At 41.8% G+C, this 18700-nt stretch overlaps 1 protein-coding gene across 3 annotated transcripts in view; it reads right to left on the reverse strand.

The window, feature by feature from the left end:
- The window catches only part of LOC121581119 (cadherin-2B), a 143895-nt gene that overhangs the window by 61809 nt on the left and 63386 nt on the right, over positions 1-18700 (reverse strand). For all 3 annotated transcript variants that reach the window (XM_045224688.1, XM_045224689.1, XM_045224690.1), the window contains exons 3-4: positions 12369-12663; positions 10686-10805 (exon numbers count right to left, since the gene is read on the reverse strand). In XM_045224688.1, the coding sequence (XP_045080623.1) occupies positions 10686-10805; positions 12369-12663 (415 nt within the window). The remainder of the gene's footprint in view (positions 1-10685; positions 10806-12368; positions 12664-18700) is intronic.

Raw genomic sequence — 18700 nt, forward strand, 5'->3', positions numbered from 1 at the left:
GAGAAAATCTGACCTCTCTGAAATGAAAATGGATGGCCCTCCCTTCAGCAAAATATATTTGACCTAAACCCTCCCTGAACGCTTGAAAAATAACAAGTGACCCTCCCCTATATCCAAAACAATAATGAAAACAAAGTGGATAGCAGAGAATATGTCTACCGTTTACCCTCACTTCTTGGACAGACCGGAGCCTTAGATATACCTTTTTAGAAACTGTTCTTCATCCTGTAAGCATTACATAGCAACGCAGGAATTTTGATAGTGCACAGGGCCTCGGGCCAGAAGATTGTGGGTTCGCAGACCACCGTGGACAAGAGTAGTGGTGGAAAGATCTCCTTTATAGTAAAAGCATTGCATGAATCTATCATCGTATTTGCAGGTCCGAGAAGAAATAGCCTTTTATAAAAATTTCATGCAATTCTACACCATTTTACATATTAGCAGAATCATTTTTAATACCTCGCAAATTACAGCAATTACAGGTTAAGAATGGACAGAGAGATAGGCCTATGTGTTCATCTTATCATATTTCTCCAATGCCAAATCAGTGTGTCTTGTTTGCAACGAAACTGTCCCTGTTTGCAAATAATTCAATCTGAGACGTCATTAGGAATCTGAGCATGGTACTTTCTGAGTAGGCCTACCGACGCAGAAAAATGTAAGCTTTAACTGCTGGCTACTCTTCTTAAGTGGCTTAACCCAACGAGAGGTCTCAAGTGTTTCCCTAAAAGCTGTCTGGGTTTAAACATCTTCTATTGTACAGAAAGTGAATAGCTTAATCAATTGAGAATGATAGAATTAGATTACTTCCCAAGCAAAGTAATTTTTTTTTTTGGGGGGGGGGGCTATAGAGGTTGTAGCTCAGGTTCTGAATGTCAAATAAACAAAACAATGATATCTCCATATGCATCGGAGTCACGTCTTTCCCGTATATTTTACAGCTTGTTTTTAGCATAAAGAATCACAGACCAAAGGACTGTCACAGATAACTTTATATAATCGGATCTGTTTTATTTTCTTCAAAATCTTAAGCTAACAAGGGGTAGGCCTGTGCTTTTTGCCATTTTCTTTAATAAAAAGGTAGGCAGGCCTATGGCAGGGATCATCAACCATTTTTTTCTTGAGCGGATAGTCAGGGGGCCGGAAAATTATTACAAAATAATTTGTAGACTGGAAATTGACCACAAGAAGCCCAAACAGATATAATGTTTTGACTAAATAATAATCATTTTAAACCTTGCTTACATTTGTACACAATCACATATACAGTGCCTTCAGAAAGTATTTGTACCCCTTGACTTATTGACAAACATTCCATTTTGTTGTTACAGCCTGAATTCAAAATGGTAAAAAAATATATATATAATTCTCACCCATCTACACACAATACCCCATAATGACAAAGTGAAAACATGCTTTTAGACATTTTAGCATATTTATTGAAAATTAAATACAGAAATCTAATTTACATAAGTATTCACACCACTGAGTCAATACTTTGTAAAACACCTTTGGCAGCGATTACAGCTGTGAGTCTTTGTGGGTAAATCTCTAAGAGTTTTCTATAAAAACATTTAATGCAATTCTACTACACTTTATATGACTGGAGAGATTAACAGAATCTTTTTTAATACGACTTTCAAGTGGCGCTGACCCAATGATAAAGACAGTGAATATTCACATTCACTGGGGATCTGGCCAATGCGCCGCTGGTGCCAATAATACTGTTTGCTCAATTAATTGGAGAATTTTGATAAATAAAAGACAGATTAGTCTTTTCATTGTCTTCTCTTTGAAGCAATAGCCAATTGCTTTCCAAACTATGTTTTCCGGCGATTGTAGTTTGAAATATTACCGATATGCCTGGCTGGGCCTCTCTTTCGCTGACATTTGCAACTCCGACAGGCTATGGGATTTAAAACGATCCACAGCTTATTTATTTTTAAAGAAGCTAATGTTCCTCCAAATCATGCTTTCTGGTGTAGTATACACAGAATATTTTCTATATTATCATTAATATTTAATTATAAGCAGTGGTTTAACTAGAGTATGATTGGCTAAATAAAACAAACAAAACCGGCTAATTTCGTTGTGAAAATACAATGGGCCTATGGTAATGCAACATTGAATGATTCAAGAAAATTAGCCTATTTTGTTGGTTGATTTGCTAGGGCATCTGAATAACAATTATACATTAACAATAACTTCACATAGATACATGGTTTTTATTATAGCTGATCAAACTTCATTTCTCACCAGAATGAGGCTGTGATTTGGGAGGTTCGGCTCCGTCTGGGCCTTAACTAGCGGCCTCTTTTTTGGCCAGCTCAGCGAAAAAGTGCCCTCCAGAATTCTACATAGGCCTAGAGCCCGGCCTGTGCATGTGCTCTCGCTGTTCACGTAATTGGTGTCAACTGTGGGACCTTATATAGACAGTTGTGTGCCTTTCCAAGTCATGTCCAATCAATTTAATTTACCACAGGTGGACTCCAATCAAGTTGTAAAAACATCACAAGGATGATCTATGGAAACAGGATGCACCTGAGCTCAATTTCGATTCTCATAGCAAAGGGTCTGAATAGTTAAATAAGGTATTTCTGTTTTATTTTTTTATTACATTTGCAAAAAAATCTAAAAACCTGTTTTCACTTTGTCATTATGGGGTATTGTGTGTAGATTGATGAGGGAAAAAATTAACGTAATCCATTTTAGAATAAGGCTGTAACGTAACAAAATGTGGAAAAAGTCAAGGGGTCTGAATACTTTCCGAACGCACTGTAAGGCATCCAGACCTTATGAAATGTGCATAGTATACCCTTAATCTTAAAACAAATCTAGTGATACTGTACATAACTTGACATTTCTTCCATACATTGTGGGAGGATAACCAACCTTCCAATTAATGGCAATGCATTGTTAGCCACTATAAATACTAGGTTACACAGTTTCTTCTGACAGTCTCCAGTCTCAACATTTCCAAGCAAACAAAAACAGGGAGAAGGGAGAATCTGTATACATGCTGAGATAAAATAACATACTCTTTGCCAGAATTCAGCCATCCTTCGTAAGACCACAACATATGCAAATATGTCCCCTTTTGTGCTTTACACTTCCAGCAGAATACTACCATTTCTGAGTGCATGATTTTCAGTTAGTACATACTATGGATGGTCTTAAACTGCAGTAATTTATGTCTGAGATTCTATGAACATGACTGGGCATTCTAACATATGTGTATCCAGGGATGCTGGTCCCGACAGAGATCATTGCAGCGCGGTCAGCATTTTTCATGCTGCAGGCGGGAGTGGGCGGTCAGACAGACGACTTTGAGATTAAAATATTTTTGTTGTCCCACAGATTATTTTGAAAAGTCCTCTTTCTACTTTGTATGCGTTAGCCTACCTATTGTATTAAAAGCACATATTTTTCGCATTATTCATACACTGAAATAGAGTAGGCTGCCTACATGGGTGGAGAATCACGTGGCAGTTAACTTGAATATGATTAGACTGTAGTTTACTACAGTGTCTGTAAATAAATATTGATAATGAAAGAAGAGGAGGGCGCTCAACCAACGTAAGTCAAAGTGCAATATTTTTTTACAATCATGATTGAAAAGGAAAAGGCACAATGTGCACATAGGTTAGGCTACTATGGTGAGCGAGCGTTGCGCCTTTTCATTTTCAATGAGTATGGATTACCCATTTATTTGTCTCTGCCTGCAAATCGTCCGCCTAAAAGGTAGGCTATATCCTTTAGGACTATGCAAAAGGTAGCAAGTGTTGCTGTCATCATTCTTGCTGCTTCCAGTTCAGTAGCCATACCTGCGAGATCAGGTACGCGTGTGGTCTCAATTAAATAGAGTAGGCTATAGCCTATGTATACATGGGCAGAGAAGCACGGGGCAGTTATCTTTCCAAGGAAATGTACTTCCTAAAAAGGTCTATGATTAGGCTATAGTTTACTACATTGCCTAGAAATAGGCCTAAATATTGATCACCCATATTTCTCAGTCAGAAAATCTTCCCACCCCTAAAAGGTAGGCTATAAAAATAGCAAGTCTCTCTAACTCTGCTCTCTTCTAACTACATCTAGCATATTGGCTGATATAGCCCAGTAATACAATGTAAGGGCCATGTGAGAATCTCTGGTAATTTAACCTATTTCTTAAGTTATTTTGGGGCATTTGATATTGCCTATAGGGCGCAAAATTGCTGGGACCATGGCTGGCAAGTGAGCTGCGTCACATAAGCCTAAAATAAATAATATAATATGCCATTTAGCAGACGCTTTTATCCAAAGCGACTTACAGTCATGTGCGCATACAATTTTACGTATTGGTGGTCCCGGGGATCGAACCCACTACCCTGGCATTACAAGCGCCGTGCTCTACCAATTGAGCTACAGAGGACTGCGGGACTGCGGTTGGGTTTGGGACCAGTTCTTGCGGTAGCTGGTGGGAGTCGAATAGAAAGGGCGGGAGCGGGATGAAGAAATCAGTCCTGCAGACCTCTCCTGTGCACCATGACAGTGAAGCCTGTAACATTAGAGCTGTTTATTATTGTGTCAGTGTGAAAAGGGAATTAGCTAGGGAAACTGACAGATCCATAATGTTACATTGACATACTGACTAATACAACTCACATTTCACTGAAAAAAACGTCTGAATATCAATCTTCAATCGTTTGGCTGATGGTTTCATCGTTTGATTCAGGTCTAGTTTAATTGAGGCAAAAATAATAGCTAATGTAAGCCAACTTTATTACTTCTGAAACGTGACAAAACAAAGGCTACAAAACATGTCAATACAAACAACTGCTGTTAGATAGTAATAATAGCCATCTCCTCTCGTATCTGACAGATAACTAGAGGCTAGAGCTGACCTGGCTGAGGTAGCTACTCACTAGCGTAGCTTATTCATTCACCTCAGTCGAGAGGGGATGAAACATTAGCTAACGTTACATGTCAGTTACAATACTAGCTCAGCACTGTGAATAAACACTAGTTTAGTTTTTTTTCTGTTAAGTTAAACAGCAGCAACATCAGTCAACTAAAGAGTAGCCAGTTTCTGTTCCATTTAGAACTCAGTGAAAGAGCGTAATGCTTACACTGAACTATGCTCAACTCTCCCGTGCTGGTCCAGCCAGCCTTCCAGAAGCTTTGCTTTCACACAGCCTGTCAGCCCACTGTGGGGTCCGCGTGGTCCTAAATCCAGTCGGATAAACACTCCAAACAGCCTACCTGACCGCTCGCAGGTGTCCGGATGGTCCTAAAGCACACTGTTGCCTTGTTTTGTATCACATTCCAATTTAAAAAATAGTGGAGGGGAACCAAAATGCTATTTCAGAATGTGTGTGTGTGTGTGGGGGGGGCATGTGAAAGTTGCGCCCCTGTTTTAAATAATGTTTACATATTGTTTTACCCACTTCATATGTACAGTACTATGAAAAAGTATTTGACCCATTTCTAATTTTCTAATTTTTTAATTCTAATTACTTTTTCACACAGGGGAATTGGGTGTTGCATAACTTTGTTTATGAAATAAATATGTAATTGTTGTGTTATTTGTTCACTTATGTTCCCTTTATCTAATATTAGGTTTTGGTTGAAGATCTGATAACATTCAGTATCACAAATATGCAAAAGTAGAGAAAATTAGAAAGGGGGCAAATAGTTTTTCATAGCACTGTATATACTGTATTCTAGTCAAGGCCTATCCTATTTAACTATTGATGTACATATACTATTCTTCAGATATACTATATATTCTATCCATATATTGTGTATATTGTCTACACATCCCATCAAATATACTGTGTATATTCAGTACCAGTCAAAAGTCTGGACACACCGACTCATTCAAGGGTTTTTCTTTATTTGTACTATTTTCTACATTGTAGAATAATAGTGAAGACATCAATACTATGAAATAATGCATATTGAATCATGTAGTAACCCAAAAAGCATTAAACAAATCAAAATACACTACTATTCAAAAGTTTGGGGTCACTTAGAAATGTCCTTCTTTTTCGAAAGTAAAGCAATTTATTTGTCCATTAAAATAACATCAAATTGATCAAAAATACATTTAATGTTGTAAATGGCTATTGTAGCTGGAAACGAAAAAGCGTTAAACAAATCAAAATAAACTACTATTCAAAAGTTTGGGGTCACTTAGAAATGTCCTTCTTTTTCGAAAGTAAAGCAATTTATTTGTCCATTAAAATAACATCAAATTGATCAAAAATACATTTAATGTTGTAAATGGCTATTGTAGCTGGAAACGGCTGATTTTTTTATGGAATATCTACATAGGCGTACAGAGGCCCATTATCAGCAACCATTAGTCCTGTGTTCCAATGGCACGTTGTGTTTGCTAATCCAAGTTTATCATTTTAAAAGGCTAATTGATAATTAGAAAACCCTTTTGCAATTATGTTAGCACAGCTGAAAACTGTTGTGCTGATTAAAGAAGCAATTAAACTGGCCTTCCTGAGACTATTTGAGTATCTGGAGCATCAGCAATTGTTGGTTCGATTACAGACTCAAAATGGCCAGAAACAAATAACTTTCTTCTGAAACTCATCAGTCTATTCTTGTTCTGAGAAATGAAGGCTATTCCATGCCAGAAATTGCCAAGAAACTGAAGATTTCGTACAAAGCTGTGTACTACTCCCTTCACAGAACAGAGCAAACTGGCTCTAACCAGAATAGAAAGAGGAGTGGGAGGCCCCGGTGTACAAGTGAACAAGATGACAAATACATTAGAGTGTCTAGTTTGAGAAACAGGCGCCTCACAGGTCCTCAACTGGCAGCTTCATTAAATACTACCCGCAAAACACCAGTCTCAACGTCAACAGTGAAGAGGCGACTCCGGGATGCTGACCTTCTAGGCAGAGTTGCAAAGAAAAAGCCATATCTCAGACTGGCCAATAAAAAGAAAAGAAAAGCAATGTTTTTGTCCATTAAAATAACATCAAATTGATCAAAAATAGTTTTGGGTCACTTAGAAATGTCCTTGTTTTCGAAAGAAAAGCAATGTTTTTGTCCATTAAAATAACATCAAATTGATCAAAAATACAGTGTAGCCATATCTTTTCTTTTTATTGGCCAGTCTGAGATATGGCTACACTGTATTTTTGATCAATTTGATGTTATTTTAATGGACAAAAACATTGCTTTTCTTTCGAAAACAAGGACATTTCTAAGTGACCCAAAACTTTTGAACGGTAGTGTATATTTTATATTTGAGATTCTTCAAAGTAGCCACCCTTTGCCTTGATGACAGCTTGAGCACACTCTTGGCATTCTCTCAACCAGCTTCACCGGGAATGATTTTCCAATAGTCTTGAAGGAGTTCCCACATATGCTGAGCACTTGTTGGCTACTTTTCCTTCATTCTGTGGTCCAACGCATCCCAAACCATCTCCATTGGGTTGAGGTCGGGTGATTGTGGAGGCCAGGTCATCTGATGCAGCACTCCATCACTCTCCTTCTTGGTCAAATAGCCCTTACACAGCCTGGAGCTGTGTTGGGTCATTGTCCTGTTGAAAAACAAATGATAGTCCCACTAAGCGCAAACCTGATGGGATGGCGAATTGCTGCAGAATGCTGTGGTAGCCATGCTGGTTAAGTGTGCCTTGAATTCTAAATAAATCACAGACAGTGTCACCAGCAAAGCATCCCCACACAATCACACCTCCTCCTCCATGCTTCACGATGGGAAGCACACATGCAGAGATCATCCGTTCACCTACTCTGCGTCTCACAAAGACACGGCAGTTGGAACCGAAAATCTCACATTTGGACTTATCAGACCAAAGGACAGACTTCCACTGGTCTAATGTCCATTGCTTTCTTGGCCCAAGCAAGTCTCTTCTTATTATTGGTGTCCTTTAGTAATGGTTTATTTGCAGCAATTTGACCATGAAGGCCTGATTCATGCAGTCTCCTCTGAACAGTTGATGTTGAGATGTGTCTGTTACTTGAATGTGGTCCTCTGTAGCTCAGCTGGTAGAGCACGGCGCTTGTAATGCCAAGATAGTGGGTTCGATCCCCGGGACCACCCATACACAAAAAAAAAATTTATGCACGCATGACTGTAAGTCGCTTTGGATAAAAGCGTCTGCTAAATGGCATATTTAATTTATTTAATTTTGAACTCTGTGAAGCATTTATTTGGGCCGCAATCTGAGGTGCAGTTAACTCTAACGAACTTATCCTCTGCAGCAGAGGTAACGCTGGGTCATCCTTTCCTGTGGCGGTCCTCATGAGAGCCAGTTTCATCATAGCGTTTGATGGTTTTTGAGACTGCACTTGAAGAAACTTTCATAGTTCTTGACATTTTCCGGATTGACTGACCTTCATGTCTTAAAGTAATGATGGACTGTAATTTCTCTTTACTTATTTGAGCTGTTCTTGCCATAATATGGAATTGGTCTTTTACCAAATAAGGCTATCTTCTGTATACCAAACCTACCTTGTCACAACACAACTGATTGGCTTAAACGCATTAAGGAAATAAATTCCACAAATTAACTTTTAACAAGGCACACCTGTTAATTGAAATGCATTCCAGGTGACTACCTCATGAAGCTTGTTGAGAGAATGCCAAGAGTGTGCAAAGCTGTCATCAAGGCAAAGGGTGGCTACTTTGAAGAATCTCAAATATAACATATATTTTTATTTGTTTAACACGTTTTTGGTTATACATGATTCCATATGTGTTATTTCATAGTTTTGATGTCTTCACTATTGTTCTACAATGTAGAAAATAGTAAAAATAAAGAAAAACCCTTGAATGAGTAGTTGTGTCCAAACTTTTGACTGGTACTGTCTATATATTTATTCTCCGGACTCCGACATTGCTCGTCCTAATATTTCTATATATTTCTTAATTCCATTCTTTTACTTTTTAGCTTTGTGTGTATTGTTGTGTATTGTTAGATATTACTGCACTGTTGGAGCTAGGAACACAAGCATTTCGCTACACCCACAATAACATCTGCTAAATATGTGTGTTGCGACCAATAAAATTTGATTTGATTTGAAGTTAGCGAAACAATACCATGTAATCAATAGTTAACACTCCCGCTATGGGTAAAGTATATCTACATAAAAAAAAGTTGATAAAACATTTTATTTTGGCCTGTTATTTTATTTCCATGACGGTCTTCATCCAAAACCGTCAATGTCATGGTTATCCAATTACCGCCACAGCCCTAAGCATGACCCTCCCCCATTTTCCTCCAGGTACCCATTCTGTACATTTCAATCCATCCCTAATGGATGAGAGTTGTAGTTAACACACTGGGCAGAATTAGGCTAATATCACCAATTACCATGTAAAAACCCACCAGCAGAGCACTCTTCACTCAGGAGATCAGTCCCTCTATGTCAACACAATTAAAATGCATTAGAATTCAATAACAGCATTGCAGACGCTGTATACCTATAACCCCTTGTCTACAAATAGAATAAACCAACTAGTACTCACACGCCCAAACACAAACCCACTCCGCAAACAGACTTCAAAATGTATATCTAGGTGACACACTCATACAGTAAGCATTCTGTAATGCATACTGTATAAAACTTTGAGCGCTTTCACATATCCCCTTATGATCCGGATCCTGGAGCGTTTGATACCCTGATCCGTGCTATAAAGCATGTGTGAAACGCAAACAAACCCTGGCTGAAACTAATCCTGGACCTGTATGAGTAGTGGGTCCAAGATCCAGGACCAGAGTACCAGGTATTGTGATGCGGCAGCGCGAGTCACGTGGAACCTTTTAACCCATTGTAAACAAGCTAGCTCGCTAACATCATGTAGAATGTGCGTCTTGCTAATCGCACCCTGAAACGGTTATGTTCAGGTCTTGTGAAAGCAAAACGTTTTCTGTAGAATTCTCACAAAAGCTCCAGGAAACCGAACCAGGGTACCGAATTTCATGTGTGAAAACGCCCTTAGTGATTACTAGCTTGCAGGCTGTCAATCACGTAGTGAGGCAACAGGGGACTCAATAGAAGACTTTCCCCATCTTCCTCAGGGACCCTGGGTTGACACCAAAGCCCACCAAAACACACAGTAGATTTGAGTGAAGAGACAGGTCCTCTGAGCCTTTTTAATCTCCGCCTTTAATAGTTCACAAACCTTTTCTGACATTTCCCTTTGAACACACGTCTTTTTGTTTTTCCTCCTTCAGAAAGTATCATTTAAGGCGGTTGCTACAGTCTGTTGGATGCACATAGACTCTGGCAGTCTGAATACATTTGAATGGAGCTTGAACTGGATTAACTGAGAGGGAGCAGGAGGGGACACACAGAGAGAAGGAATAGGGGAACGGAGATAGGGGCGAATGGGAGGGAAGGGAGAGGAGGGAATATGGGGAGAAGAGACTGAGGCGAATGGGAGGGAGGCGAATGGGAGGGAGGTGAAAGGAAGGAATATGGGGAGGGGGCGATGGAGAGGGAGGTGAGAGGAGGGAATACAGGGAGGGGGTAGATAGAGAGGGATCGGTATGCATGACAGAGAGTGTGAGGGACTGAGAGGGGGATTGAAGGAGGGAGAGAAAGAAAGCGCTGTGGGGATACACACTGTAAAGAGGTTTGAAGAGGGAGAAAATGGTTGGGAGCAGAGAGGGAAGGAGTGCGTGCACACCAAGTGGAGAGCGAGAGGCACTCACCTGTCTGTGGGTCCACAGAGAAGAACTGCTGTCCCTGCACAAGTGTGTACACCAGCCTGGCACTGTTGCCATAGGTTGGGTCATCAGCATCTGTCGCTGTCACCTGGATTATAGAAGTACCTGAGGGAGGAGGGAGAAAGCAGAGCAGCGTTAAAACAACATAACACACACACATACACACACACACTGCCCAGACACAGCAGTACATTAGCACACCACAACAACCAGAGAGCCAAATACTGACTGACTGACTGGCTGGCTGGCTGGCTGACAACTCCTACCTCTCTATTTCTCCATCTCTCTCTCCCTCTCGCTCTCTCATACCCCCTCACTCTCTTTCGGCAGCAGTGTGACAAATACTTTATTCACTTTCTTTCTCCCCTGCTGCTCACCTTCTTTCTCTCTTGATTATGTCTGTCTCACTTCATTTCTCTTCATCTCCGTCTCCAATTCCCTTTTGCTCCCTCTCTCAATCTCTCCGTCTGTCGGTTGCCCCCCTTGTCTCCCCCCTGACTCCCTCATGTCCTGAATCTCTGCCTCTCCTGACAGATATGGACTTTTTTCCCACCAAATAAATCAAAGACCGTCAGCTTCATGTGAGAAATTGAAATTGTAGCAAAAAAATATATATACAGTTTGGAAAGAAGAACTACGTTTCCCATGGGGCACTGGGCTGACAAGCTCTGAGGGTAGAAGGGATTTGTGGGAGCAGCTGTTGCTGTTTTCTGACATCAAAGCCCTGACAGTGTCACCGGGAGAGAGAGTGAGGGAGGGAGGGAGGGAGGGAGGGAGGGAGGGAGGGAGGGAGGGAGGGAGGGAGGGAGGGAGGGAGGCGAGGGAGGGAGAGAGGCGAGGGAGGGAGAGAGGCGAGGGAGGGAGGGAGGGAGAAACTGGTTACTGATCTATCACAGGTAGTTAACAGGCAGAGGAAAGGCAAATGGAAGATGGAGAGAGAGAGAGAGGAAGGGCGAGAGGAGCAATTGTTTTGAGGTACGCGGCAGTACAAGAATGATCAGATAGACAGATCAAACAAGTTTGACTGTGGGGTTTGACAGAACAAGCACAAGAGAGACAGAAACCTTATGATATGCAGGCTGCTAAAACACAGTCACAATTTGGAGTGATGATGCATTCAGACTGAGATGTATTACCAGTGAATGGATACTGTGTGAATACCATAGTGGATCATTTCCATGTGAAATACTGTAATGCTAAAGCAGTGGTAGAAATCAAATCCTCGTATCCACTTAAAACTAGACTTAGGGCTGAAATTCACAATCAGGGGAAGCAAACTCAATCTCAATTCATAGTGAAAGGAGATGATGAAAGATATCTCAACCAATCTCTTCAACAAGCTGACTTGGTGTCAGTGTGACTACTATCATTATCCCATTCCATCACCACTGTGGCATTGACGGTGGAAGATATTACCAGTTTTATGTAACAGTTCTTTGATAAGACTCTCACGCGCCGCTAGGTGCTAGTCTCGCAACAAACCATTGTGCATTTTGAAAAACACCTTGGTAAATATCGAATCCAGGTAAATATTGAAGCCATGATTGACTGAACATCTCAATCTGAGACCGAGCTTTGAAAAGCAAGCACACATCAAAATGGGTAAAATTATTATTAAAGGTAGCAAGCAGCAGCAGATTAAAAAAGACAACGGCACCCCTGCAGTACCTATGTTGGCCATCTCAGGCACTGTGGCGCTGTAGGGCCCTTCCTCAAACAGAGGTGGGTTGTCGTTGATGTCCTGCACTCTGATGATGAACGTGGATGAGGGCTCCAGGGCCCGGTCGGTCTGCCGGTCGGTTGCTGTGGCGATGAGGCGGTACTCGTCCTTTTCCTCGCGGTCCAGGGGCTTGGTGACGTGGATGTTGCCCGTCTTCTCGTCAATCACAAACACCGCCCCCGCCCCCTCGCCCCTCAGCACGTACTTGGTGCGCCCATCACCTCTGTCCATGTCAGTGTGCAGCTGAGAGAGAGAGATAGAAGGAGAGAGAGAATGAGATATATAGAGGAAGAGGGGTTAACACAAGCTATAAAATAAAAGAGAAAGAATCAAAGAGAAATAAAGGGGATTATACACAGTGCTTGAGGACATGCGTTTGTCTGAGGACGAGAACACTGGAACACATCCAAACAAACACCCTCTCATCTATTCAGATACGTCCATGGGGCAATGGCCATGAACTAGGATAATCATAATCTCAATATCCATAATAATGCACCAGCTCAACTGGGCATGCTATTCTCACAAACAGTTCTCTCTGAAAGCTCTTCAAACTGTGAAATACAGTTCCCTACTGCTGCAACGATGAATGAAAGTAGACATTTAGCACATATTAAGTTGAGGTCTAATCAATTATTCTCCAACTACTGAGAGTGTATTAAGGAGGACCAGGTGTCGCAGCGGTACATGCTGTATTGATCCCAACTGCTGCTGGCTTATTGGATCAGCCCTGGCTGGCTGGTGGCTGGGGCTCTCTCAAGCGGAACGGGGTAATAGCAGAATAGGCCCTCCATCTCCCCCCTCAACGGTTTGCCTGGCCCTGCTCAGGGGATGTGCTCCGCACATCAGCATTCATTCTCATTACCGCTCAAACGTGGACGGAATAGGAACCCTGACAACAGAGCGCAAAATTTGCCTCACTCCAAAAAAGTGTGACATTGCAAGAAAAGTGTGAGTGGGGAGTGCTTGAAAGCATTGTTGCACGGCAACAGCTAAGCACATTTGCTAAATGAAATGAAAATGGATACTCTGAATCAAAATATTCATTAGGTTTTTACATATCCCCATTTCAAGGGGGAAAATTGTATGTATGACCTCCCAGGAGGTAAACAATTCACATTGATGTTGACAAGACTGTTTGCACCCGTTAACCAAATATAACCTTTTTATACAGTGGGGGAAAAAAGTATTTAGTCAGCCACCAATTTTGCAAGTTCTCCCACTTAAAAAGATGAGAGAGGCCTGTAATTTTCATCATAGGTACACGTCAACTATGACAGACAAAATGAGGAAAAAATTTCCAGAAAATCACAATGTACGATTTTTTATGAATTTATTTGCAAATTATGGTGGAAAAAAAGTATTTGGTCAATAACAAAAGTTTCTCAATACTTTGTTATATACCCTTTGTTGGCAATGACACAGGTCAAACGTTTTCTGTAAGTCTCCACAAGGTTTTCACACACTGTTGCTGGTATTTTGGCCCATTCCTCCATGCAGATCTCCTCTAGAGCAGTGATGTTTTGGGGCTGTCGCTGGGCAACACAGACTTTCAACTCCCTCCAAAGATTTTCTATGGGGTTGAGATCTGGAGACTGGCTAGGCCACTCCAGGACCTTGAAATGCTTCTTACGAAGCCACTCCTTCGTTGCCCGGGCGGTGTGTTTGGGATCATTGTCATGCTGAAAGACCCAGCCACGTTTCATCTTCAATGCCCTTGCTGATGGAAGGAGGTTTTCACACAAAATCTCACGATACATGGCCCCATTCATTCTTTCCTTTACACGGATCAGTCGTCCTGGTCCCTTTGCAGAAAAACAGCCCCCAAAGCATGATGTTTCCACCCCCCATGCTTCACAGTAGGTATGGTGTTCTTTGGATGCAACTCAGCATTCTTTGTCCTCCAAACACGACGAGTTGAGTTTTTACCAAAAAGTTCTATTTTGGTTTCATCTGACCATATGACATTCTCCCAATCCTCTTCTGGATCATCCAAATGCACTCTAGCAAACTTCAGACGGGCCTGGACATGTACTGGCTTAAGCAAGGGGACACGTCTGGCACTGCAGGATTTGAGTCCCTGGCGGCGTAGTGTGTTACTGATGGTAGGCTTTGTTACTTTGGTCCCAGCTCTCTGCAGGTCATTCACTAGGTCCCCCCGTGTGGTTCTGGGATTTTGCTCACCGTTCTTGTGATCATTTTGACCCCACGGGGTGAGATCTTGCGTGGAGCCCCAGATCGAGGGAGATTATCAGTGATCTTGTATGTCTTCCATTTCCTAATAATTGCTCCCACAGTTGATTTCTTCAAACCAAGCTGCTTACCTATTGCAGATTCAGTCTTCCCAGCCTGGTGCAGGTCTACAATTTTGTTTCTGGCTTTGTCCTTTCGGACACTCTTTGGTCTTGGCCATAGTGGAGTTTGGAGTGTGACTGTTTGAGGTTGTGGACAGGTGTCTTTTATACTGATAACAAGTTCAAACAGGTGCCATTAATAAAGGTAACGAGTGGAGGACAGAGGAGCCTCTTAAAGAAGATGTTACAGGTCTGTGAGAGCCAGAAATCTTGCTTGTTTGTAGGTGACCAAATACTTATTTTCCACCATAATTTACAAATAAATTCATTAAAAATCCTACAATGTGATTTTCTGGATTATTTTTTCTCAATTTGTCTGTCATAGTTGACGTGTACCTATGATGAAAATTACAGGCCTCTCTCATCTTTTTAAGTGGGAGAACTTGCACAATTGGTGGCTGACTAAATACTTTTTTCCCCCACTGTAAGTTTCCACTGTCTGCAAAGTTGAGCTGAACAATTCTATATGCATTATGTTTTTACATACTTTATCATTCCTCCTTCCACAACATGATTTCACTGCCAATTTCACATAATCATTTCTTAAAATTGAGCAGAGGGTAACACTCCTAGTACTATTATCACTTTATTCCAGAAATTACTAATTAACTCTATGTAAATTACAATGTCTACAAATAAATTGGCAGGCAGTGAAACGATTTTGTGGGAAGGGTGCCGGATTGGGACCTGCAAATAGACCACCACATGGCAGCTCTTTAAGGTTGTCACGGATACTGCACTTATAGTACATCCGGTATTAGTTATTTTGATAGTCTGAACTGGGAGTTCTTCTATCTTCATCCTGGATGTTTTGGTTTGGCCCGATTGGTCTGGACACCAGTGGAGGCTGTGAGGGGAGGATGGCTCATAATAATGGCTGGAACAGAGCAAATGGAATGGTATCAAACACATGGAAACCATGTGTTTGATGTATTTGATACCATTCCACTTATTCCGCTACAGCCATTACCACAAGCCAGTCCTCCCCAATTGAGGTGCCACCAACCTCCTGTGCTACACACTCAGCTGGTCAAGACCACCAGAAGGGAAGGTTCCACACTCACAAAATTAAGCACGTTCAGGGTTCTTAACGAAGGGTCATTAATGGCCTTAACGACGTGGCTTAACGAGGCCCTTAATGAAGCTCCTGCCATCATTACCACAGTGAGTGGTGTCTGTGATGATGAAAGGCCGGCCAATCTCTGGCCCGGGAGGTGAGGAGAAGAGTTCTCTCAAGATGTGCCATCTAACCTGGCCGTCACTGATCAACACACAGTACTGTTTATGGTATAACACAGGGACCTCCATAACACCTTCTAATCTGGCCGTCACTGTTTAACACACAGTATATCAACACAGGGACCTCCATAACACCCTCTAATCTGTCTGTCACTGATCGACACACAGTATTATATGGTACAGCACTGGGGCCTCCATAACACCTTCTAACCTGTCTTCATAACATGAACCATTAGCTTTATATGGGCTCACATTAACTCACATACCTTTTATTTGACCAATAACAGCATAGATTAATGATCTCATCTATCACTACAGTGCTATAACACCAACAACGCTATCATATAGTACACATACCTATTCACATTTACCACAACCAATAACGCCCCTTAACGTCCACTGTAAGAGCCCATAACAGCCAGATACTTCATCAAATCCATTGAAAGAAAAAACAGTCAGCCACTGACCACATCAGAGAAATCACCAACCTCACCACATTATCACCCCTCTCTAGCCTGCCAGAGTGATCGGACTCAGACCTCAGCAGTGGCAGTCTGGTCTGCTACAGTACTGACTGAGGAGCCTGCTACTGTGTATGCAAACCTTGACTCCCAGACTCCTAAATCACTTAAATTACTTATATTATCATAAGGTAATATGCTTATACTCATATACTCAATTTCACATTTTTGCAATAACCATACATCATATACCACAGAAAAAGCACTCCGTGTCAACCTCTAAATCACTTAAATAACTTATAGCCGTATACTCAATTTCAAATTTCTGCAGCACAATAAATCATAAAAACGTAAGAAAATCAATTTTGCATCTGCGCATTAGGCTAATGAATATGTTTTCCTCAGCACACATTCTGGGGGGCTGGAGTAGAAGGGGAAAGCATGGTTAAGGGAAATTGGTGTTGAATGAAGTAAAAGAGCAATAGCCTCCAGTGGCATGGGGGACTAAAGACATCGTTTCACCACACAGGGACTACTGTGGTGTGAGGTTCAATCCCCATCACACCAGGGAGAAGAATCAAAGGCTTTGGAGACAGCGTGAGGGAGGATATCCCTAGATCTTTAACTACATTGTGGAGAATCGTCTCCTCGTGCTCTGTTTGGTGGACTACCACTGTATACATCGTAACTTCAAAGAGCTAGGGTCACATGATCAATGTATACCATGGCTTCACAGAACAAGTGTCTAGACGTCTAGGGCTGTTTCCATATCATTCATACCAACCCACTCCTTTCATGGCCTCTAGGGGGAGTCAATAAGGGCATAGGGGAGAAGGGCACTGTATTGATTTGGCATGTGGCCAACAATAACTTCACTTCAGAGCCAATTTTAAATACAGAATGTGCTCGGAGCCATGTTCTAGACAGCCTCTCGGTGTGTCTTTCTTACCCTAGCAGGACACTTCAAAGTGTAACTATGCCAGAAATGAAACACAGTTCTCCTACAGCGTGTTGTGTGGCCTGGCTGGCCAGAGCACTAATCTTAAAGACAGTTGTCTAATGACAGAGGGTTAGGTGGGTCTTCACCCCAGATCACCCTCCAGCTGGCAGGGCCCAGGGCTGGGACTGTGAGCCATGTCCCTCCACCCCTTCCACCCTCCCACCCCCCAGCACCTGCAGCCTGAGGAAACAGCTGAGTGTGGGCCAGGGCTCTGGAGCCATGACAGGGGCTTAAAGAGAAGGGGCCTAATCTACCCAGTGACACATAATTAAAGTCACCACTATGAGATGAGATGCTGTGAGAGAGAGTCTGATCATCATCAGATGCTTTATCCCAGCTGGATACTCCAGATACCCAGCTGGCCCAGAGGGGTAGGACTCTGTTATGTTACTCAGCCCCAACCATCCTCGCTCTACCCCCAGTACCTCCCCTACCCTCTACCACCAGAGGGGCTTAAAACTTCACAAGGGAGACCTGTTTCTTTGTTTCTTTTGGTTTCTTTGACAGGGTTTGAAGTGTGTCTGAGGGTTCAATTCCATCAAACCTGTGTTTAAGTATTTGAGAAATAACATTTTACCTACGGTCTCATTCAATCACATCATAGATTTGGGTTCAGTAAAAATACCAAGCAGACTCCCCTCACCGGAGTTACACTTGGCTTCTGTGATTTTTTTGGTCTGAGTAAAGATCTGGTGTGTCAACAGAACAGCAGGTATGGGTCAGTCATGTACTTAGTGAGCAAGATTTAATCAAGCCTTGTGTTTGGCCTGTATTGGAGTCTTTATATAATGTGGTTGTGTTATGGACAGTTTGTCCTGGTCTGTTGTGATCTAATTCAGTCCTGTCTTAGTGGTTTTAGAGCCCTACCGACCCCCTGCCGACCCCCCCACTTTGGCCAACATGTATTATTCATCAGTATTATTACCAGGCCTTATCACCACAAGCCTCTTTAATAATACTATTACTATTCCCTGCCACCATGATACATTATTCACAACAAAACTGCTGCTTTTAGCTCTAGAGTATGCAAATCCTCCTTTTGATTATCATAATCAGCTGATATCTGAGAGAGAACCGTGTGGTGCTTAGTGCAGATAGTTTTTTATTGCCTAATGCCCACTGATGATGTATACTTCACATCATATTTTTAGCAGGAGGGCAAGTGGCAACGTGGGAAAAGGCCACCGGAGGCCTACTGTAATTCACGGCTGTACATTTAAAGGGCA

The sequence above is a fragment of the Coregonus clupeaformis genome, chromosome 14 (assembly GCF_020615455.1).
Source record: "Coregonus clupeaformis isolate EN_2021a chromosome 14, ASM2061545v1, whole genome shotgun sequence".
Classification (NCBI taxonomy): Eukaryota; Metazoa; Chordata; class Actinopteri; order Salmoniformes; family Salmonidae; genus Coregonus; species Coregonus clupeaformis.